This window comes from Myripristis murdjan, chromosome 17 (genome assembly GCF_902150065.1).
Source record: "Myripristis murdjan chromosome 17, fMyrMur1.1, whole genome shotgun sequence".
Taxonomy (NCBI): domain Eukaryota; kingdom Metazoa; phylum Chordata; class Actinopteri; order Holocentriformes; family Holocentridae; genus Myripristis; species Myripristis murdjan.
Window position 1 is genome coordinate 23,129,893 of NC_043996.1, and position 25,108 is coordinate 23,155,000.

Below are 25,108 nucleotides of genomic sequence, written 5' to 3' on the forward strand. Positions count from 1 at the left end.
TTGTGTTCTTCAGCACTTGCGCTGGTGCAGTAAGTATGTTGGTGCTGTTTGAGATGGTGCTGTTAAGTTATAAAGTAAGCTACAACCATTGGCCACTAGATGGCTCTCTTCTTCAGTAAATGGCATAGCAGTGGGAACACTTTAATGGCAAAAAAATGTCAAGTGAGGTTGAAGGGTTTTGAAGTTGAAGGATACTTGCCTGGAGCTGGCTGAAAGGCGTCATCTAAAATTTTGTCCGTGGGGTCAGGGATGTACCGAAGAACCATGCTTCCTTCTCTGCCTGGGAATCCATTCTGCAATAATGAGAGGGCATTAAGTCTACAGCACATCTGGTGAGATGTTACATAGAGAGATTCAGTTCATTTCATTATAAATAATGGAATGAATTTTACTCTTACCAGTAAGCCATTTCTGCTGTGGCATGTTCCGATGCTGCTGTTGAGACTCTGCAAAACAGAAAACAAAATACCACTGATATCTCATGAAGACACCTGAGCAAATGCAACAATGAAAACAGTGTTGTACATGGCCATGACACATTTGAATCAGCTACCATTAACCACAACTAAAACTGTAAGTGACTAAATAGGCACTGTCAATGCAGCCCCCAGGTTTTGACTTTGTTAAACTCTGTATTTTCTCTTTGACTGAGACTTTTTTGAATACACATACACACACACAAACACACACACATAAACAGATAGATAGATAGATAGATAGACAGACAGATATTTTTATTTTCATTGAGCAGCTTGGGGGACAATATGTTGCCTTTGAATTGTGGCTGTCGTGTGTCTTTATGTGGGACCTAGAAACCACATTTGTCATCTCAGTACAAGCTGATGAGGAGGGAAATAAACTTCCACCAAGCAGCATCATATTCATTCAAACAATATGACAACCTTTGCTATGTCTGTCAGGCTCTCTTGAGGGTCAAAGCACTATGAATGTTGATAAACCATGGAAACCGAGGGAATAAAGAGAAGAGAGTGACAGCTGTGGCAATGTAATTACTTTCAACAAGATCAGTAAATTGAACACGATGAAAAAGCGATCATCTGTAAAAAATTCCCAGCCCTGCAGACGGCTGCACCCCAACAAAGATTATTACAAAAACAGGCACATTCTGAGCTTCACTCTTATATTGCAAAAAGATTTTAACAAGTTTGCCTGCCTGCAAAGGTAATCAAACTTGAAAGCTCGTATGGGCTAACCAGGCTTTCAGTGGCAGGCACGGATCCCAGATAGAGGAGCCAGACCTACGCATGGCCTTCGCTGAATCTCAAGTCATACAGAGCAGATCATTTCTCCTCATTTCAATTGTCATTAATCAAAGGGCACCTGGGAGGAAACGTGGGAGAGGCGGAGATGATGGAGTTTGGGCGGGCAGGGGGTCAGGAAGAGGAAGATTATTCCCAGCGGTGACAGTTAAAGTGAATGAGGGCAACTGGGGTCAGTCTGCTTCAGGCCAGGTATGACTGCCCACGTAGATTCAAGTCAAGCCAATTAGTTTCTTTCTGCTCACCCTACACTCTCCCAGATTCAATTTCAGTGGGACAGCAAAAAGAGTTACCATTAACTAAGCAAACGGCCAACATGTCCTGCTTCTTCTGCTGGAAGGCAAACTTAATTGCTTTTAACAAGCTAAATATGAGTCTGACTTTATTTCCATTCTGACTTGCAATCTAATGAATTATGGAGAATTCCCATTTCCCAAAAACGCATGATTAAAATACCACAATAAAAGTTTCCAAAAAATCAAGACTCAGTTTTTAAAAGTATGATTCTGAACTATTGGGTGGAAATTTTTATTAAATTAGTCTTTGCACTCGGGGCAAAAGAATTTGGTAAATGTGGTGGACTAGGTCAACAATTGATACAGTAAAGCTCTCCTGCTGTTATTTTTTCTCACACTATTGCCTGGGAGCTAAGCTGGACCAGGAGTCAGCCTGCTTTTTGTTGAGACAAAAGCAGGCCTACTGCTATGTTTTCATCAGACTGGGTCTCTGGGTCCCAACCGAGGCACATTGTCACTTCAGGTTTCATCAAAAGCTGGTGACTTATCACCTGAAATCACCAACACAACTCGAAACAAAACTCTACATGATATCTGTATTGATCATATGAAATGGCGTACTGTGGACTGGAGGAGTGGTGCGTGGGAGGTGCTCGGGCTGCTGAAGAAGCCGTGTTGGGGCACCAGGTACTCATCTGCATCCACAGCGTCCTCCATGTCCTCTCCGCTGATCAGGCTGCGATAGAATTTGGTGTCTGTAGGACTCGGCAGGTGCATGCGGTCATCACCCTGGAATGGAAAAAGAGTTTGACTTTGCACGATGCTGGATTTTTAAGATTACATCTACCGCAAGTTCAAATGCAAGCGAGATTTTACAAAGCTTAGTGGGTATGTGGAAGGGTAAAATTATACCTGGATGACAAGATAACGGGAGGGATCACGGGCCATTTTTGTGAACTCAGACATTAGTTCCCGGAAACGAGGCCGGCTATCTGCATCGATCATCCAACCTTAACAGAGACATCAACAGATTATTATAACAAGTTAGGAAGAAGACTTTAGTGTTCCTCATGGAGCAGTAGCAAAGTAACAGGATTCAGCAGGGGGGAAAAAATACAATTAGAATAGCAGCAAAGGAAAAAAATGTAAGCAAAGAAAAAAGGGTAAAGCAATTAAATGGAATACAAACAGAATACAAATGCTTGTGTTCTACAAGCACAATCAGTACTTGCTTACTTGCTTGCTTACTGCACTGGTGGGCAGTTACAGTCGTTACATAGCAGACTGTTTACTGCAGTATGATTTAAAAAAATGTACTAAACATTTAAAACAAGCATCCATAAACATGTGTATACAGGATGAAACCGTGGATTAATTAAAAAAAAAAAAACACCTTCAATGCATGCATTTCTAGCTGTCCTGACTTGCTTCTACCTGCTTGGTCATCATATCCTCATTACTAATGATTGTTAATCAGAAATCTCTTTTGTGTAAATATCTTATCAGTGCACCAATAGTCATCCCTAGAGCATCATAAATATTGAGGTATTTTGTCAATGATGTCAAAATATTTGATTTTGTCCATATTGTCCAGCTCTATGCGATGTAACAATGAGGCAGGAATGTAAGGAAGCAGATACAATATGTGAATTTACAGTACTATACATGATGTACAACTATCTATTGTGAATTCACAGTCTACAAATGATCATATATATACAGAAAGTGTTGTGGTGTGCATAATAACAAAGAACTACACATTAGGGATGCCCAGTAATATCAGCACATCATTGGTATCAGGCGATATTGGCTTTAAAATGAAATATCAATATCAGCCTAAAATGAAAATTTCTGCCGATAGGACAGGCCGATATAAGAAAAAGATTGTCAGGATTGTCTCAGGGAAAGCATCATCCAAGCCTGTTTTAGGTAGTTTTCTCATTTTGCCCAGTGAATATGCACACTTTGAAAAGCATTGTATTTTATGTGTGCATCTGCCAGTGGGCCATCACAATAAGAGCAGGTATAATGATATGTTAATTCCACTACAGGAGAGAGCTGATGTTCTCTGCAATTAGGTGGAAAAAATATGTGCATATTTTGGTACTGGCACTGGAAATCGGCCATAAAAGTTAGAAAATATCGGATTTCGGCAAAAAAAATATTGTGCATCCTTACTTTACATCTTATCAAATACAGTCACTTTACAGATATAGGATAGTGAAGAACAGATTGTCGCACCATCCAAAAACTCTCAACATTTCACAGTGCTTACATTTCACCATGATCATGTAGACGTCGATGGTACAAATGGGTGGTTGAGGTAGCCGCTCCCCTTTCTCAAGGACCCCGGCTATTTCACTGGCTGGAATACCATCATAAGGCTTGGTCCCAAACGTCATCAGCTCCCAAACTGTAACACCTACAGAAAGTTGGAAAGATGGTGTATTTCAGTCTGACATGTTATCATTCAAGATGAGGATTTTGTTTTGCTTCCCGCAAAAAACAGGGAGCGAGATCGTAGCAGGATGTAACTTTCCCAGATTTCACACAGTATCAAAATAGTTGACAAATTGGCCGTGCCGACAGGAGTGGGAGTTGGCAGGATGCATTTCTGTGTTTGGAGCAATTGAAAAAGGGAAAAGGGGGGAAAGGAAGCCTGTCACTCCTGCCAGGGGCTGCTGATGGTTCTGCCTTATTGAGCGGAAGGTATGATCAAACCCCAGGGAAAAGATGATTTGGAGGCTGGCCCACACAAGAGCTGTGTGTGTGTGTATGTGTGTGTGTGTGTGTGTGTGTGTGTGTGTTTGTACGCATGTGTGCTCCTGAACTAGAAAAACTGTTCATGTGGGCTGAGGCAACATTTTTTCTGACATGATATTGTCCATCTGAGACTTCTTAGGAGTGTAGGTGTCTGGTACCTGCATCTTAAAATCCCAGATACAAGCAAGATGTTATCCATACTCCTTTTGTGTTCATAATTTTGACAACTGCACCATTATTGGATCCAGAAACAACAATATCTGGAGTTTTATATCTGAAGTTACAAAACATTAAACAAGAGTGCACTTTCTTCTTGCGCACATGCTGTTAAAACACTTCATTGAAAATAAATTTCTCCAACGCAACTGTCACCAATACTCTGGAGTAAGAAGACCCAGCTGTTTTACATATCTGAAGTTACACAATGTGTCAAGCATAATCTGGGCCACTGCATACAGGGTTTATGCTTTGCTGGGTTAGAGGTAGAACAAATATTCACACTGCAATGCACAAGACTTACCATAGCTCCATACATCACTCTGGTGCGTGTACGTCCTGTTCAGGATGGATTCAAGAGCCATCCATTTTATCGGTACCTAAGGAAAAGAAGAATTTCATGAGTGACCCTGTAGTGTACACAATGTTATACACAACTTCAGGACAATTTAACATGTGGAAAGCCTATGTTAAGCCAGAAATGCTTAGAATGGAAATAATGACAGAACAGAGAGTCACCACTGTGAGTTACTGTACATAAAAGATAGTCCGATGACAGGAACTGTTTAAATCATGTTACTTAGATAAGATATAATCTTGAGTAAAACCAGAAATGCGGAGATACCATTTTGATTGTGACTGTTGTGATATGGGTAGCATTGTACTGACTCAAGAGTTCAGACTCAGATAATGACTCATTATTATTAGTAGTAGTATGAGTATTATTAGTTTTAGTATCATTATTTTATTAGTATTGGTAGTGTTATATTTTTTCTTTATATAGACTCTCTTGCGATCAGTAATGCACTGACACAAGATTCACTATCAAAACAATCAAGCAATCATAATCACAATCAAATGCAACAGAGTCACCGAGAGTAACATATTTTTGAGCATTTCAAATCTAACAAATTCATTAAGACAGCCACAAAAAGATTAACTGTCAGCCAATTTGTATTACCATGCAGTTCTGTTAGGATAATGAGACTGAATAATGAAACAGATCACCGGTATTTCTTGTTAAATAAAGCGCTTGTAACTTACTTCTTTATTTTTAGCACTTTATTTTGACACTACTGAAGAACTATAGAATATTATAAAAACACCGTGGTGTGTGTGTTTCTGTCTGTTTCTCACTCCATGCACAACCACATGTGGCTAATGCTCACCTAGAGGTGCGTCTCAGCAAAAAAAGACTCTGTCGACTGAGGGGGTCTGTGACAATTCAATGTGTCAGCTTTCAGTGGGCAGCCCTAAAGTAGGCCAATGCTTGCTTATGTTGTGCAGTCACAATTAAGGATGTTCATGAATCACTGATCTCTTATTAAAGCCTTGCCTCTGTGCAACAACATCAATCAATGTTATCAGACTAAATGATTCATCATGGCGTGGGATGCACTGCAACTTTTTATTTTAAGTTATCGCTGCTAGAAATATACACACAGTGTATTCCACTTTTCTGGAACCAACCTTTCCTCCATCTGCGTGGTACTCCTTCTCATCTGCGTTGAGGAGCTTGGCCAGACCGAAGTCAGTGATCTTGACATGCTGAGGCGTCTTCACCAGGACGTTCCTGGCTGCCAAGTCACGATGCACCAAGTGGCGTTCCTCCAGGTAGTTCATACCCTTGTGTTGAACAAAGAGTGGAATCCAAATTAATACATGAGAGCAGTGTTCACTTTCAAAAGCAGTTTGATCAGACCAACCAGATTCTTCCACTGTGTCATAATTTGCACATTTTGGGCAAATTATGACACAGTGGTAGCATGATCAGACTTGATAAAAGTTATGAATACTGTCATAAAGGACTTCTACTCATCACCTGATTAATCATGTCTTTCACCATCCTAGTAACTACAGCCTGTGAGTACAGTATCACATTGCTTAGTAAGGCAAGGATGATGAAAACAGAAACCTGATCTCTGAAGTCTGTAAAACCACAGCTACAGGAAGGCAGCAGGATCATAAGAAACCTCCCTATTTAATGTGGAAAGGATTCAGTAATATATTTCTTCCATACCTTGGCTATCTGCACACACCAGTTGAGCAGGTACTGGGAGCCGATATTATCCTTGTTCTCCTTGACATAGTCCAGTAGGCAGCCGTAGGGCATCAGCTGGGTGACCAGCTGCACTGTGGAGGTCAGGCAGATGCCCAGCAGACGACACACATGAGGGTGGTCCACACTGGCCATCACATAAGCCTCCTGCAGTGCACACACATACAGAAACGTGATACAAAAACAAAAAAAAAAACATCATTGGGAATAATCCACACAGGCCTCTGAAAATAACAATTATGGGAGAACTATGTGAAAACCTCACAGTGAGCTTCATTTAGTTTGTTTCTTGTCATTAATTCACAGTTTCTAAATGTATCTAAAAATATTTAGACCTCTTACTGCATAGATATTTTTAAAAGAATAATTAAGGAGGTCAGTAATTCTGACAGCCTGATGAAAGAGGTTTCAAAGCAAAATTGGAATATGTTTTCCCTTCAAAGTGAGCCACTGCCCTTAAGTCAAGAAGTTCAGAGGATGTTGCGTGTCCACTACAACCCCCAGATGTGGAATGACTAAGCAACATGACCACAAGACCATTACAACTACGATGCATATGCAACCCTTTGCACAAAGCATTTTCATGAACTGTGCTTTTTCTGTGTGGCTACAGCACAGCATTCCTTTCCAGAACACCTCAGCCTTGGATTACACACCATCTCCCACACAAAGCCCTTCAGTGAGTTAATCCCATTTCCTGCAGCCTTATGAGGGGGTCACTGTCTAGAAACATGACACATTCTCTACTTGAGAGAAATTAAGCGGTCATTAGTTTCAAATAGAGGTGCATGTGCGATGAATTAGAGGAAACGTGACACGTAAGTCAATATCTGGCTAGTCATAACTACCACTCACTATAAACCACAGAATGAAAGTCTGAGTCTTTTCATCATGTCAAAATATTGTGATGATTACTAAACAAAATGTTAGTTTTAACAAGCAAACAAATGATCTAAATAAAATAATGAACCTACATCTAAGATCTCTTTGTTTGCCTTTGATGATGTGGCCTCTCTCAAAACCTTGATGGCCACAGGGATCTTCACATCCTCGCCCTCTGGAACCCACAGGCCCTGCAGGGATACAGGTTGGTTATTTCACAGGCAGCTTTTAACTCCAAACGATCATATCCTTTATACTGTAAATGTATATGCATACTCACACATGCGCCCACAAACAAACATGCACGAATACAGACAAATGTGGCTGTGCTTGTGTGCCCACACACAAACAAATATACATACTGCATGTGCAGCATCTCCTAACACCAACACACATGCACACATGCACACACACACACAGAGAGAGAGAGAGAGAGAGAGAGAGAGAGAGAGAGAGACCACTGACAGTGAGAGTGGACTGACTGATGCATGATCTGGTAACTTAGAAATGTGACTTTTAATTGAAAAACTGACAACAGATGTCGATGAAGAAAAACACTGAGGGATGCTGGTGATGTAGTCTTGGCACATGCTCCTGAGCTCTAGCTTCAGTACAGCTCAGCAATACAGAGGCTGGGAATGGAATTTGAACAACATGACATTTAGACACAAACTTCAGACATGCTATTACCTTGTACACTGTACCAAACGCCCCTGATCCCAGCACTTTGATCTTCTTGAACTCGGGTTCCTTCAGGATCCGGAGCAGAGCCTGGTTAGGTGCCTCTCCGCTTGGAGTCAAAGGTTCAACCAACTGAAAAAATATCAATATCCAAAATATAAGCGGAAGGTATGTTTTTTTTAAAAAAAACAAATGACAGATGTAAATCGATGCCCACAATGTGTGTTGACACCTAAAGATGCAGTACAATTTCCAAGAGTGAGGACTGTGTAGATTCGACTGACAAAAACTACAGAATACTGGACTCCATGATAAATAATCTTAAACAGTTTTTGTCAGTCTGAACAGTCCTCACTTAAATCGTTCCTTCGAAATTTTGCATAGTGCACCTTTAAATTCTCGTGGGTGAGAGGAACTGTGGACTTCCACAGACAGGGCATGCATTGGCAGTCAAATAACAGGCTAATAATAATAAGCATCTCTGCATACAGCAAATACATATTAGTCCTAATATCCCAAATGACTACTAGAAAGGTCTCCATGAGTATGGCGACTTCATTTCCTCCTCTTACTTGTCTCTCTTGGAGGAGTCTGCGCATTGTCCTCTTCCTCTTGATGCGGCGTCGGCGTAACAACACAAACACGGACAGGCCTGCGATGATGACAGCCAGCAGGCCACCGACCACACCAGCCGCAATCATGGAAAGGCCGGACTGGCTGAAAGACAGTCGGGAGCCAATTTAAGTACGCAGCCAGAAAATGGAGCATGTACATACATCCAATCAACAAAGAGAGATGAGATTAGAACGTCTACTTCAGGCAGAATCAGTGTTTCCTTCGTTATCAATGACCATTAGTGTAATTTACTAACCTTTTACTGTGGCAGCCTTTAACACCAGGCCCAATGCATCTGTGAACAAATCAATACAAAGGATCTGATGTAAGTATCCTTTCACTGTGTATTCACACAGCACAACAAGCAACAAGTCAATCCATTAATTTCATATAGACAGCAGTGACCTGTCAAAGTATTATTATTTTTACTACCATAATTATTATTATTATTAAAAGTATCATTAAAAGATTTATAGTTCTGCACAACTCCACGCTAACAGAAAATCTTTTTTGTTCTTTGTGAAAACGTGATTAAAGCCTTGGGTTTGTCAGGCATTCAAGACAGCTCAGGGTGAGTAAATGATGATAGTTTTTTGGTGAAATATTCTTTTAATGTCTACAGGAAAATACCAATTACAGTCAATGTTGGGGGAATAATGGTTGCGTCCATCACTGGTGTTGATAATGAGCTCTGGAATCATTTTATTAATGTTTTTTTTTCTTCTTGTTTAAATTGAAGTAACAACCTAATTAGCACTTGCCATTGCAGCTAGCGACATTAACTCACCTAAATGATGCAACATTACCAAAGGCCAATCTAGGAAAAAATACTGCTTGCCACATGAGACCATATGCAGATACGGCAAGAGCCAGAATAAAGCCACTCATTCACCAAATTGATCTTCTGTGTGGAAACCAGGCTTGCATATTTGAGCAGAGGATGTTTGTTGAAACTGGGAAGTGTGTGTCATTTGGGTTATCAAGTGGGATTAAGGACAAAAAAGACCTAAAAAACCTCCAGAAGACAGCGAACTCCATAGTAATTACACCAACACTCATTGACCGGAGCACTTTCAGATCGGCTTAAATTTAGTCCACAACATTTCACCAAGTAATATCCAACCTCACCATTAAGCTCATCAACAAGTGGCTTGGAACAGCCTACTAAACAGTTAAGCAGCTAAATGGCGCCAACAAGAACAGACTAATGGTACAGCTGACACGTCTGGCTTGAGATGAATTTCTGGATTAATATTTTAACAGACAAAATAGCTGTCCGGAAATATTTACAGTGTTAAATGTCTGTATCCTGTTCCGTGTAACGAAACAGCATATCAGTTAGTGCTGTTCTTGGGTTGTCTAACAATGCCCTTACCCTTGGGTGCAGTTTTTGTGGCACAGCTGGCACACTTTCATCTTATCTGCGTATTTCCAGACAAGAGTATCATCCTTCCCTGGCACGCCTTGGGGACAACGAGACACACAGAACAGTCCATCCTGGAAGCTGGCACACTTGGTACAATTTCCAGGACCCTGAAAGTGAGGGAAAAAAAAGGCCCATCACGTTTACAACCTCCCTGAGATTTACAGTAGATATTACGTAACCTGCATTGTCTCATTGGAGAAAAGACTGAACTCCTTCCAGTGAGTAATTTCTCAAAGCAAACTACATCAGAATTCCTCATAAAGCCACAAATGTTTGTTTGGCAACAGAAAACACACTCATGTTAGGTGCTTTAGTTTAGGCAGAAGAACAGACACTTAAGGGAAAATTCCACCCTTGTATACTCTTACATTGTTAGATATCAATTTTGTGATGCGAGCAACCCAGGAATTGCAATACTCTGAGATGAAGTGTTCTAATTAACTTCTTTTCTTCCCCTCACACTGCCTCTCTCTGTTTTAGTTTAGTTCCCTACATTTTCCAAAATGACATTCACTGGCCCCAAGAGAATAGAGCAGGGAAGCAGGTAAGTCATCGCTGGTTGCTATTTTTGGATGCAAGGTTCCAAGGAGAAAACTCAAGATCGGTTATGTTTCAAAAGTGGAATTGTTCCTGGATGCACCTATGTGATGTGAGGATAAATCTGGACTCACTATTAAAAAGTTTTAATGTTTTAAGAGTTTTAAAACCAGCCTAAGGTCCGTTCTCAAAACAAAAAAAAAATACATCAGACATCTGGCCTAGCTGCTCATCTGACCCTCATAACAACTAAATTCCTCCACATGTCCTGACTTGTCATGATTTTTGCCCCTCTGAGAACTTCTCCTGTCATCAGCTGCATTATTTAAAAACAGACCATGCAGGTTCAAATGGGAGGTCACCCCACCTTGTTGTGTTGTGGTGAAGAATGATGAATGCCTCTAAATTCTCAAAAGAACATTTAAAAAATAGGTTCAACAGAGGTATTTAAAAGTGTTTCATTAAAGCCATAGCTAATTTATGTTGGAATGGACCTGAGGGGTTTTATCCTTCCTCAGCCTCATCCATTAGTAAACAAAGTGGTATGCCCTCCCATTTCAAACCGCATAATCTGCCTTTAATGTGACAATGTTTACCTGTCCATGCCAAATAAATGCATAAAAGAAAAAATAACTAAAAAAAAAAAGGAGAGGATATCACCTTGGGGCACCGTGGGTACCAGAGCAAACAGATTAGGAATATTGTCACTGTGTTAGCATAGTCATGGATCATTTTTAAATAAAAATGATCCCTTTCAGACAGATCAGAGGAACAATATTGTAAGATTGCATTAATATACATAATCCACCTTCTTATTCTGTGGGTGTGAACTTGTGGTTTTCTATCCAAAGGTGACTTTATGTGTGTAAGGGTGTTGTTATCTAGTTTGTCAGCTTAGAGGTGTGTCTTTGATTGTGGATGTGACTCGTAGTCGATTGCACTGCCTTGTGCATGAACTGGACACAACATAATCCTGGCATATTGTTTTTGTTTCATGAGACAAATATCAGTGAAGAAATTCTGGAGTCTGGAAAAAAAACTCTTGCTTTCTGATCTCAAGGGCATGGCAACAAAACCTGATGTTTACAATTGATGTTTTAGAAAGCTGATTTTTTTTTTTCTGCTACCAAACTGTGTTGGAAATCTGTCTACGTGAAATCACATCATTGATGTTTGGCCAGTTATCCACAGTGACAAGAAAAATATACCCCAAAATAACAAAATGTACCCAGGAATTTAAGATATATGACCAACAAATGTTCTGTGAGAGTGTTTCAGTGTTTTAGGGTGGATCTTTCCTTTAAGGATGTATACAAGCTTTGATTGGTTATTGGTGGCACACATACAGGCGCACTGCAGGTCGCGGTTCCATTCAGGGGCTGACACTCAGAGTCACACTGCATGCAGGTTTGATTCACTACTGCCTCTCGTGGTTCTCTGAAAAAACAATAACAAAGCTGACAGACTGCTGCTGCTGGCTCACTTAATTTCAAACAGTTGCATTTGAAGTGAAATACTTGATCCCTTTATTGAGGGCAGGAGTTAAATTGTAAGCATGGCAACATTCAATGTTTGACAGAGATCTTCAAAGATAAACAGTTACAAGCGAGTGTGCCATTACAGCTACAGTGTTTGTCTTCTAAAGATCTACTGAAGGTTTAACTTCAAAATACCTTAAGTCTCACTTGGACTCATATAGCCTGAACAACAACTCTTCAATGTCATCGAATATCATGGTCAGGAAATGCTCATGGTATGAAAATAGACTTTTAAGGAGTTAACTGTAGTAGACACAGATCTGATGGTCAGGCTGTTTATTTGTCTAAAATAAGGAACACCACATTTCAGGGCTTAAAGGGGAGTAAAACCCAGATTCCTCCCTTACCCTTCCAGGATGTTGCAGGAGTCAACACAGCTCCCATCACGGCTGTAGTCACGACAGGCAAAGCACATGGCGGGGCCCGGGCCCCAGCAGCCGTCCTTTGTACACTTCCTGTCACAAGTTTTGTTCTGCTGAGCTGGAAACAAACACAGTATGAAAGAGAAATCACTTTTCCCCCGCATAATGAGACCATTTCTAAATTAGATTTCATTCATTAAATCCATCTTATACAGTATCCAAACGCCACTCAAAAACAAACAAACACAAAAGCATCCTGTGTTCGAGACCAATAAAATTTACCACAGGTGGCATCGTCTGCGTTGTCCTCTATTTTAAGAGATTGGCCTTTTGACTTAAGGAGCCTCTTCCAGTGGTTTTTCCTGGTGTAGCATAGATTGGGGTTACTAGTGATGATTATGCTTCCATCACTGATCTCCTTCAGGGAGCGAAGACCCAAGTGGCTGATTCCCAGTTGGACAATAGCCAGACTGCGACTACCCCTAAAACACCAATGAAAAGCGGAAATGGGTGGGAACGGAAAGAGAGAATAAAAATAAAGTTTTTACGACTGCACTGGATAATAATTGACTCTTAAAGGAAATTCCTTTGCAATCTAATGGTTGTGAGTGTATGAGAGGTCTTTACAAGGAACATACCGCTTCGTTCGCCCACGGATGATCTCCAGATTCTCAAAGGGACTAAGTGATGTCATGTTCTCTGGCCATGTTTGAATCAATAGGTATCCTGAAGCAACAAACATTTAAATGATTGCAAAACTGTTCTGGGAAATGCAAACAAATGCTTGCAATTACAGAGAAAACATGCCATTGTGCCAAGTGTGTTACTGCGTTACACAGTTGTTTCGCAATCTTACCAGTTATTTCTTTCACTGTCTTAAACACCTCAAGCTTTGCAGGGTCCATCTTTGGAGTTTTGGTAAAGTCATCCCTACAAATAACAAAATATATTAGTTTGACAAAGGGGTCTACAATCTATTGCAATCGATACAGAAAGGCATGAAGACCTTAATACTCCAGTACTGTTGCTGTCAACATGATGCATGTCCTTCACTCACCCATTAAATGTGGAGTGCATGATCGCAATGTTGCCATTGATTTTGGTGCAGTTTTTGAAAGAGTCGATGTTGGAGGCGTTGACAGCCAGGGTAGTGGCCAGATGTCCCATCCCAGTTCCATTGCAAACTGTAAGCAATCAACAACAACGAGAAAACAAATATCAACACAGGAAACGTTTCACATCTCTTGATCTTGTTCTAATTTTGGGAACAGGGCCAAACTGAGAAGCGTAAGCTTGGGAAAGTGTGGGCAGGGATCCGGAAGTAAAACTCTCATTCATTTTCCCAAATGCAATGTTACGTGACTGCTTGTTTGAGCATATCCAACTCTTGGATGGGCATGAAACTCTTACAGTTGAATAATCAGTACAAACATATACCAAGTGCAGTGAAATAATAAATAAAAATAAATAAAGGTTTATTGCAAAAAGTCAAAGGAACAATAGTGTGTATAGAACAACTGAATGGTAATGGTAAATGAACCACATTTCTATAGAGCTTTTCTAGTCCACCAACCACTCAAAGCACTTACAGTGTTTACCTCACATTGCCCCACTCACACACTGATGACAGAGGCTACCATGTAAAATGCCATGCTGCCCACAGGAGAGTGTGTCAAAGTGTCTCAAGGACACTATGACACACTCTTTGGCGAAAGCCGGGGATCAATCCAGGAACCTTCCAAATACCAGACGATCACTGGTATTCTGAGCCACGCTGCCCAATACAGAACTAATTAAGTCAAGTACAAGTCCTACAGTGCATTGCCTCAGGTTGTTGAGGCTCTTGGCTACTATAGTATTTGGTGCCATTTGACATGAAGAAAACACAGAAAAATGGGATTTCTCAGTTGAAACATTTAGAACATATAAATGGTCACAACATAATCCTGGTATATTGTTTCAATATCTGGGAGACTGCTGTAATTGTGCACCAAGTAATATCGTGGTTAAAAGTAAAATTCCAAATGGGGGCCAACAATGGTGAAAACACTTCAGAAACCTGCAGCTCTGCAGAACAATGTTCCCAGGTCACACAGTATTAATTTAAAGGCTTACCTTTTGGGCACAGTCCTTCACACTTGGCACATTTCCTGACTCCTCCCTCGTCCACCTCGTACGTGTTACCGCTGCATGTCCGCACACATGCGCCGTGGTCCGTCACAACATAGTTATCTGGGATGAATCATAAAATACAAGCTGTTTACTTGATATGCATGTGCACATACACCTGCATTACTATGCATCTGGGCTCATAAAGTCAAAGAATATGACAACTGATCTAATTGTACCTTTCAGCAATTATGACCTATAACTCCACTATAATCCCAGGTCCATAATAATACTGCAGGTCATACAGTGCAAATGAGGCAGTGCTGTGGCAGGACTGTGCAAAGTTAAACTGAGAAAGCAAAGTTGTTGTATTAACATGCCCTGAAACTCAATCATTTTCTTTCCTTGTTTATACAGTTTATAATTAAACTCTGACTGACTATAACCACTGAATGTCTAACAACCCCAAAGGACAACCTGGGCACTTGTTCAGCATACCACAATGTGAAAAAGCTCATATTCATGCATGATGTGTTGCATGTTGGCGAGAGAAAGCCTCTAGTATTATTTTATTTTTCTTGGCTGTCAAGACAACAGCTACAGTGCTTGCTTTTATGTATGGTCATAAATATACCAATAACTAAGAACAGCATGGGTTTCCTGGTAGGGTAAGGCCACAGGTTTAATCACTATCTAAGCTGAATGAAAAGAGAAAGAGTTTTTGACGTCAGTTTTCTCTGTTGGTAGTTGCTCTTACGTGGACAGGTCTTGACGCAGGTGGCCCCAAAGTTGTACTTTCCATGAGGGTTGGGAATGAGCTGATGCAAGCTGGGTTCATAGCGCATAAGGCCCGGGCAGGAATCCTTACAAACCCCATCGTCCTGGAAGTCCCGACAGGCCTGCCACACAAATAACAGCCATCAAGTACACTGGGACAGCAAAAGCGTTAACGTTAACACCACATTCCTCTATCATACTCGGCTTAAGCCTCAAAGCTGCACTGAGAGAGGAGCAGAGGCTGATTCTCTAGGCACCACCGCATGAAAGATTTAATCAGCAGTCATGTCTATCCGCTGAGACCAACCTCAGAGCACTTCTGATTGCAAAACACATGCTTTGCTTAAGAGCTTTTTCTGTGAAACGCTTCTATTATAGATGTACTGGATAAATATGAATGATTAAATGCTTTTTGTTATTTTTCAGCCTTCCTCCTCTCCTATTCCTCAATCATTTCATTACTCTTGCACCCATAAAAAGGTGTCTTCCTCTCACCAGACAGTCGGTAGGCCTGGGTCCTGTACAGCCAGCAGCACAATGCTCATTACAGCAGTCGCTGGGTGAGGGACCTTTGCATCTCTTGGAGCACTGCTGCGCGCAATTCAGCTTTGTCACTAGAGATGGAAAAAGAGCCAATTTAAGAGGAGTAAATAGCAAAAAGTCATGTAAACAGCTTTTCAATGTCTGATTTTTAAATAGCATTAACAGAGTATATGTAGTTTTATTGCTGTTTTTGAGCAGAGAAATAATCCAACATCTGGACTTACATGTTTGACAGTTCTGAGGACCAGGTGCCCAGCATGAGCCGTTGAAACAACTTGAGTCACACTTTTTGCCTGCATAAAAACAGAATGAGGACAAAATGTTCACTTCAAATCCTTTAACTGCTATTGTATTACACTAACCAGCTCAGATACAATCAACTGCTTGCATTTTCTGTGTGCAGTGAGTCAAAAGAAATACATACAAAGCAAGTTGTTGCTAGGCTGTGGGAGATCCATGTTGGGTTTACTGTCACCGTTCACAATATCATACCACTGGATTGTCTCCACATTGCACAGCTGGTTGCCTGAGAACTTAACTCCTCCGTTAAGAATTTCTGAAGGAAAAGACAGAACTGTGGGTGAATTTTACAAGGCACAGGGAAAGAAATGGAGAACTTAAAGTGAGCTTGACAGGTGCACTGACCTGTCAGGCTGGTCAGAATAAGCTCGGTGGTGCCCTGAGCCAAAGATTTGTTGTAGTTGCCCAGCACAGTGAGGGCATAACCGCCTTCGAACAGGGAATGTCCTCGGATGATACGCAGGTTGTCTAGGGGAATCCTGGAAGCCATGTTGACGCCGATCAGTACGTAGCCTCCCACCTCCTGAATAGACTGGGTGAACAAGTGAGAAAACCCGGGTTAATATTATAACTATAACCATCGGTGCATTTGCACAGTGACAGGCTAGGCTTGCACCGATATCTGATAATACTGAATATCACAACACTTGCATCTATATGAGATAATTTTCTACAAAATCTACAGTAATACATTTTATGTGCACTTTATGTACATAAAACATTTATCTTATGTGTTTTCAGAATAATTTAGAATAAAATGAAATTAATGTACTATCATCATTATTATTATTATTAATATTATCATCATTATTATTATATTACTAATATGTTGAGTTCATGTTAGGCTGGGTTTGGTGAACTCCCCTCCCCCACTGAAAAGTTGCTACATTCAATATTTTGATGAGAAATTTTAAATATTGCCCAAGGCTTGCACAGGTGTTGTATTACTGTATAATAACTGCTGAGTATGTTATTCTATGTTTGTGTGTGTGTGTGTGTGTGTGTGTGTGTGTGGTCTCCAGTCACATCTGCGTGGCGTTCACAGCTTTGTTGCTACAGCTCAGGGGTTCAAACAGGGTCCCAACTAGAGCGTTATAAACACACTGAATCATCCGTCACTATGGACTCACCCTCCATCACTTTTAATTATCTGAACTGAAGCGATAAGAGCAGTGAAGAGCCTTCGAGTATCCAGGACAGATTGCCTGGCAAACTGGCTGCAGACCACCAAAGACACTTCTAAAAAAAGCTAGCAGGATCCTTGCACCATCTGTGATGTGCCATGTGTAGTGTGCAGCTATGTTTCCACCAGTAATGGAGTCCAGCCCTTACTTACCCTGAGGAAAGACAGGTCATGGTGATTCTCCATATGCGTGACCTCCAAATTCTCCAAGACCACAGTGCAGTTGCTGTAAGTCTTCACCATGTTCAGGTAGTGGTCCTCTTTGGAGTTCAGGAGGTTCAATCTGTTGGTGATACCTTGGCATACTGCGAGGCCAGGAAAAAAAAAAAAAAAGAGAGAGGAATTGGATTCATTGGATAAGATTCAAAGAAATGTTGCTTACAGTCAGAAACTTAGCCCATTTATGTAACACTCTATGTTTTGAAGTTTTTGAAGTTTTGTGTGTGTCTGTGAATTCGGTCTGTGCAGTCATAACTTGGCCAACTTTTAGCTGGAAATAGCTGATCTGGGTTGCATCTACAATGGGAATCAAATCCCAGCAATGAAGTGAGTGCTTGCTCATGAGTCAAAGTGAGCTGGCTGTATTTATACTGGCAAACGGCTGGATCTTTCCACTGCTATTCAGGCTAGTTAAAACAACCGCTACGACCAACATCTCTAGGCCTTGTCATTTCTGAGAAGAGAAGATTTTCTGTGTGTCACAGATTCCATGTGAGTAAGAGGGAATTTTATATTACTAAATCTTATAATGAATAAAATTCTTAATAACTTCAGCCTAAGAGAGGCATATATGATTGTTAGAGCAACTTCTTGACATGACAAAAACAACTTAGGGCTTAAATCTTGATCCATGCACTTTCTCTGGCTTTCACTGCTATTAACAAAGAAGTCATTGATAAAGCACTACATAGGTCCATGATAGGTTGACTGATAATGCAGGCTATTTCGCATTACGCAACAAAGTATAAGGATAAGGAAGGCTGGACAACTGATAAGTACAAAGGACACAAGAGGATCTTTCCAATAGGAAAAGTTTTTAAAGCCAAAATGAGTGTCTTAAAAAAACATGTCGTCTCCCTCTGGTGCATGTTCAGTCTGTCCCCTGAGCTGGTCAGACAGGTTCTGGACTGGCACCATGAATGAGACGCTCAGTCAGCTTTCTGCAATGTTAACACTGTGACACCAACCCCCTCCCTTCCAACACACACAGCACACACACACACATACAGACACCAGAGGCATGCATGAAATTTCAATTTTCTGTTCAAATCTGTTTATTTATGGACTAAGATTTAATTCCAGCAATAGGTTTAAAAAGATTCCTCCTTCTCTTTTTTCTTTAGGAAGACATTGCGGGTGTAATGTCTCTGTAAATACATACCAAAACATGTCTGTTCTTGACAGCATGGAAAGCCAAAACATGCTTATACACCACAGATTCTAAGAGGACACACCTAACGTGCACGGTGGCGTTTTTGAAGAAAAACAGATTTCCCCACTGAATGTTATCTTGACTCAATAAAACTAGTATCACATACCTATCTTATCTGGTTCAGTTTCTTTCCCCATGGTGCCGTTTGCTCATTTTGTTGTTTGGAGTTCACATAAACCAATGGTGAGGGGCACAGAATCAGTGAGAATTAGGCACTAACAGCTGTCTCCCTCCCTCCCTCGCTCTTCTTCCTCCTCATTAGCTCGTCCCTGAGGGATCTCCCTGACATGAACCCTACAGTCCGGCAGTCTAATGCCTAGGCAACAGAAGCAGAGTAGAAAAGCAAGCTGACTGTTTTAATTAGAGGAGCCATGTGAGATGCAATTAGCCCTCTAATTATTACTCAGACTGAGAAACCAAACCGTAATAAATAAAAGGCTGTCGTTGCAGTGCAGCTGTGAATATTATTAAGGGGCTGTATGATCAAATAAACACTGAGCGGCCATCAATTTGATTTGGACATCCTGAATGATAGATTGTTAATGGGGATGCTGATTATATTTAATTGGCCTGCTGTTTGTCACAAAGGCCTGTCTATATCGGCCAGCTGCATGAAACCTGTTTCCTGTGTGAATGTTTTGTTCTTTTAATGTTTCTTGTTAGCACTAAGACAGGTGAGTTCCCTGCTCAAAAGGAAAATGAACAATAGGCTTGGATGACATCCAAAATGTAATATTGTGATATTGTCTTGTTGATATATCACGATATTCGATACCATCATGTTATTTTGACGGTGATATTTGACAATATTTTGACAGCCCCACCTCATCAAAATATTGCAATAATTTCAGATACTGCAATATTTGTACAGGGCGAGGAGGATGACTCACCCAACCCAACATTAACCTAGCTTTTCAAAAGATTTATTTTTCTTTTAAATTCTTCTCCAAAACCCCCCAAAGTTGAATGTTTTATTTACACGAATTGCACATAAATCATTGAGGTTTGTCTGCAATCAAATATGATTCATCATATTATACTATCAGACACTGGCCCAAACCTGATGACCAAAAGTTTGTCAGTCTTCTTCCACCTGAGGCTCAAGACGTCCATGGCATAAGAAAACAGTCCGTTGCTTAACTAAGCCCCACGGTAAACACTCTCCTCTATCCAGCTGCTGATTTCATCATCTCTTTTTTTTTATGGTCGATGCAGGTGGTGCTCTAAATGACCTGATGTTCCACTGCCATAAACCAACTTCCTTGTCAGGCCACAACACAAGAGAAAGAAAAACCAACTCTCCTGCTAAACAAGGTCATGCTGTATCACCAGTGAGACATGGAACGTATGACCGAGAGACTTGTGGCTCCACAATGAATACCGCTTTCATGATTCAACCAAAACCTCTCTCTCTCTGGTGATACAATACTTTGCATACTGAAACTACCGTCATAAATCTGAGTTAGCTCTTGGTAGAAAGGGCTGCACCACTTTAAATCTTAAGATTCTGCTCATGAAGAGATGACAGCAAACAAGTAATGGAATCTGCGGAATGGAAATTACAGATAACTCAAGGCCAGGGCCCTGTTTTTCCCATCACCTGGTTTAATTCTGACTCATTAAAATCTCATATATATTTAAGAGAAACAAAGCACAACATCCAACTGTCTGTAATTATACCTAAATGCAGAGGTGTGGCATGCAATGATGTAAGTGATACCGTGACAAAGAGTGATTGCTTCACTTCCTCTGGCTGCACTGTCGTCACATTATGTCCTAGAGGTAACAAGAGGCAAGGAGTGGCAGGTCTGGCGTAGCTCTGCCTGTGCTCTCCATGCATGTGTGTGTGTGTGTGCGCGCGTGTGCGGCAACACTCAGCTGGAGAGGCTAAACTGCACAGAACATTTCCTGGATTGCACTGTGTTGATCAGCACCCAGTCAGAGCTCGACAAAGACTCGATAAACCAGATCATTAGTCATCTAAGCTCGCTGCAATGTGCGGTCACATATCTCTCGTTTGATGTTTACTTGTGGACTAGTGCTGGAACTCAAGGGTGTGTGGGTAGATTTTCATTTCTTGAGGCTATAGGATCTGTAAGATTACAAAAAGAAACTGCCTAAGCTTATTATGTGAGATAATTAGCTCATTAGCCGGGTCCAGAAGAGTGTGTACCCACAAAGAGAACATATAACTGCGGTAGATGCATTTCTCTCTGGCTCTAAATGAAATACCATGCTGAAATTGAGAATGCACATGCTGGTCCTATGGTGCAGGAAGGTAAAATTTGTATTTTATTAATTTAACTCTATCTCTTGAGTGTAATTTTCTCCCAAAGATGAAAACCATGGTATTATGACTCTAATCTGTATCGTCTCACCATGAAACCTAAAGCGTTCTCTTAGTTTTAACTCGATAATGGGCTACATATTACAACAATGCTACTGACTCCAAGTAGTAAAGTGTTACCTTATCCCTTGAAAACCAGCCAAACAAATAAAATTCAAAACTTTATTTGTCACAAGAGGGGAAACTGAGCGCAGCAAAGTATGAAACCACAACACACACTCGCAAAAGGCAAAATTTACAGTAAACATGTACGACGTAAATATTCACCTTTTTGAGGGCGCACTTAGATGGCTGGACAAACTACTCTCTTGTCTCTGGCTAGAGAAAAAAAGTATTGAAATTCAGCTAATGCGCACTCAACTGTTCATGGGAAAATCAGTAACAATTCAAACCCAAAGCCATCTAATGATTTCCTTTGGTAAAGTGTTCGAGCCATCATGCTTCATACCTTAGTAGAGACAATAGAAATGGCCCAGCCGCATTCTCTTCCTCTCATTCACTACCTGCAATTTGATTATGCTGTGCCAGAGTCTGCTAATTGCATTTTCAGAAACCTTATACATAATTAAAGGGAAATAACAATGCAAACTCTTGCTGTTTTTTCTCTCTCTCTCTCTCTCTCCAAGTCATCACCATCACTGCAAAGCATCTTACATAACACAATCTGCAGTGTCTCTGTGTTAACAAACAAAACAAAACAAAAAACAATGCTAAGTTTCATTCCTTTATTCTCAGGGAAAATTCTGGTTCACCAACGATAAAATCTAAAGTCATATTTCACTGCAAATGTACTGTAAGACATCGCTGATAAGAACATGAAAAAAGACACGCGCACACACACACATTCTGCTTTTGTTGGCCCCAGTGGAGGATCTACGCTCTTTGGGGTGTGTTGCCTCGAATTTCCACAGCCTGAGACTTCAGGGAAGCATAAATCTCCAAGGCCCTCTATCAGCATGTGAGGAAAATAAAGCACTTCCTTGATGCTTTCTGTGCATTCAGCACACACTTCCTCCTCCCCTGATTTCTGATAGGCTGCGATTCAGGAGGGGGTGAGGTATCAAATCTCATATAGGTAGACATTTCTATACTAGCCATGGTGTACATAATGCAGGCAACACACACACACACATGCACACACACACTACAAATAGACAAATGTGCATCCTGGAGTACTACAAATGTGGTGTTCATGCTTAGTTAAAGTGTAGAGGGGATGGAAAAACTCCTGATATCCTGCTCTCTGAACAAGGGAAAAGGCGATCTTCCTTTGCGTGGGAGATGCATCAATCCCTTTGAGAAAACATCTTGGGGCCTCTGAGGAGAAAAAAGGGCCAGCAAAGAGTAAAGGATAGCCCCCCTCCTCCCTAAATGAATGCAACAACACAAGCCCCTCTGACATCTCAGGAAGTTGGCCTTCGCATGGGGTCAGCTAACGACAGCTATCCCGCTATGCTAAACCAGATGGTAGCTGATTGTCATCTCCGGGGAAGGCATGCAGGAGGATGCTCTACATCTGAGCAAGCTAAGCAAACTAGTAGAGAGAAGATTGTAGAAAGTGAGTGAGAAAAATGAGAGAAAGTGAGAAAAGGAGAGAAAAAGAGTGAGAGAAAAGCCACAGAGAAAAGGAAAGTGGCTCAGCTCACCCAGATGTTGGATGCAGCCGCTTCTTGCTTGAGGCGGTGGTGTCAAAATGCGGAGAGGGGCTTTTAGGCCTCACACTTGATGTATGAAAATGGCTGACCTTTCCCTAAAGGCTTCCAAAGGCGGACAAAACCTCGGAGTATCCAGCTGCACAACACAAGCAAACGAGGCCGTCGCTGTTTACAATAAGAGCATCCCACTGAATACATCACCTCTCCTCTAAACAGTTAAACCCCATGACCACTAGCTTGCTCTTTCTGAGTTTGAGTGCAGTCACTGAGGCTTAGTCTGGTAAAAGGCTCAGAAAAGTGACCAAATAAAGACCAAAAAGGATTGTGTTTACTCTCCCTTCTTGAAGAGTGCTCTCTACCAGTCGGTGAAACACTCCAGATACCTGTGGCTGGGTCCATCATAATGTTTACTCTCAACCTCAGTGTGGGGAAACACTGGATTTAAGTTCAGCACAAACACATGGGAATCTGTACACTCGCTCTTCCACATACAATTTCTTGGATCTTGTAACATATACACATATACATTACTCTGTATATTAGCAGAGAATGAAGGGCAATATTTATTTGGATTCATAAAAATAAGAGTCCTGACTAATGGTGAGTTTAATGTGAAAGTTATTGGGGCATTTATAATAGTAGGGAGCCTGACCAGTGGTACTGGTTTGGTCAGGTTGTGAAAGTGTGGCCCGGCGGTCGCCAAGAGTCCTTAAAGGCCTTCCAGGCGGTCGTCGAAAAAATGTGGAATAACTTTACAACTGAAATAACTAGAAATTCAATACAAAAAGTGCCAGAGGTTATTTTACCATTTTGTCCTGATGTCACCACTTTGAATCAATTTGGCAGTGTTCAATTATAACATCTAATATTTAACACAAACCATGATATCTTTAAAAAAAAAAAAAAAATCAGTTTAAATGAGGGTCCACAGCTTAATGAAAACCAACTTAAAGGTCCCGGACATGAGAAAAGTTGTTCATGGAGTGACCAATTTACAAGATCTGTTTATGGCATTCATGCTGGCGATCGGTTGCAACTGCTGTGAATGATCCACATAATAAGCATTTATCTCAACAGTCAATGAAGCATTCATTTCTTAATAAAAAAATATCCGTGACAGAGGAGAAAGATATCCCGGATGATAGGAGACGCATTGAGAGCACAAAAAGGCATCAATCGCTGGGCACCAGGATGATTTATTGGAGTTAGTTAAACACAGCTGCACCCCTATTACTCTCCAGCTGTGACCAAAATACAAGGGCCTCGAAATGATGGCTAATCAAGCAATACAAATCATTAGCCAGATAATATTCTCATATGCCCTGTTGGAAAGTCCATTAGTTCTGTGAACGGCACAGAGCAGCCCCCCCGCCCCCCTTTCTGTTACCCAAAACTCACAAAACCTCCGCTGGCCCCAACCCCATTTAAATGCCAATAATGCACCCGCCATTCTTCCTGAAATGTTCCAACGTTCAACCCACTTCCTCTTTTACATCCAGACATTCTCCCCATTGAAACTCCTTCCAGCCAAGAACCCCCCCCCCCCCTTCCTCACCCCCCTTTCCCCACCCCACCCGTTCTCCTTCCCTGCTAAAACCATACTCCTCTTCAATCCCACAGGAAGCAAGAGAGGAAGAGTGGAGAGAGAGTGGGCGGTGAGCACACTGTTGGTAACTCATACTGCTCTGTCTTTTCTCTTCTCCCCCCCTCCTCCTCCTCCTCCACCAAGAGACATGGCTAGAAAGAGAGGAACGGAGGGAGACAGAGAGAGAGAGAGAGAGAGAGAGAGAGTGAGAGAGAGACAACAACCACAAGCAAAGAAAACCCACACATTTCACACATCATTCCAGCAGGAGAAAGCAGCTGTGATTTGGGAATCCCCTTGTTGGTTTAAGCATTCCCAGAGCATACCAGGTTGGAGCACATCAACACAGAGTAGCAGATAAGTCTCGCTCGCTGGATGCCTCTCTTCATCTAAACACAGAAGATAGAGACTCTTTCAAGCGGCCTTTCTGCTTAAGAGTTTCTTATATTTAGACTGATTGCTGACAGGCCTGTTTCTGTGTGTGTAGGTCTCACCGCTGTTTCACAGTGTCTTCTGCCAACAACTGTGTTACTGCCTTAGTCATGTCCCGGGTAACTATGCCCTAAACCCATAAAAGGCATA

General features: G+C 41.2%; 1 protein-coding gene across 1 annotated transcript in view; it reads right to left on the reverse strand.

Moving 5' to 3' along the window:
- The window catches only part of egfra (epidermal growth factor receptor a (erythroblastic leukemia viral (v-erb-b) oncogene homolog, avian)), a 39,288-nt gene that overhangs the window by 2,011 nt on the left and 12,169 nt on the right, over positions 1-25,108 (reverse strand). The window contains exons 2-27 of the mRNA XM_030074625.1: positions 17,661-17,812; positions 16,670-16,856; positions 16,449-16,580; positions 16,249-16,317; positions 15,977-16,095; positions 15,462-15,603; positions 14,711-14,827; positions 13,653-13,779; positions 13,452-13,525; positions 13,234-13,321; positions 12,878-13,077; positions 12,581-12,713; positions 12,042-12,132; positions 10,108-10,265; positions 8,989-9,027; positions 8,690-8,834; positions 8,127-8,249; positions 7,529-7,627; positions 6,516-6,701; positions 5,966-6,121; positions 4,800-4,875; positions 3,792-3,938; positions 2,429-2,526; positions 2,138-2,305; positions 399-446; positions 200-293 (exon numbers count right to left, since the gene is read on the reverse strand). Of these exons, the coding sequence (XP_029930485.1) occupies positions 200-293; positions 399-446; positions 2,138-2,305; positions 2,429-2,526; positions 3,792-3,938; positions 4,800-4,875; positions 5,966-6,121; positions 6,516-6,701; positions 7,529-7,627; positions 8,127-8,249; positions 8,690-8,834; positions 8,989-9,027; positions 10,108-10,265; positions 12,042-12,132; positions 12,581-12,713; positions 12,878-13,077; positions 13,234-13,321; positions 13,452-13,525; positions 13,653-13,779; positions 14,711-14,827; positions 15,462-15,603; positions 15,977-16,095; positions 16,249-16,317; positions 16,449-16,580; positions 16,670-16,856; positions 17,661-17,812 (3,168 nt within the window). The remainder of the gene's footprint in view (positions 1-199; positions 294-398; positions 447-2,137; positions 2,306-2,428; positions 2,527-3,791; positions 3,939-4,799; positions 4,876-5,965; positions 6,122-6,515; positions 6,702-7,528; positions 7,628-8,126; positions 8,250-8,689; positions 8,835-8,988; positions 9,028-10,107; positions 10,266-12,041; positions 12,133-12,580; positions 12,714-12,877; positions 13,078-13,233; positions 13,322-13,451; positions 13,526-13,652; positions 13,780-14,710; positions 14,828-15,461; positions 15,604-15,976; positions 16,096-16,248; positions 16,318-16,448; positions 16,581-16,669; positions 16,857-17,660; positions 17,813-25,108) is intronic.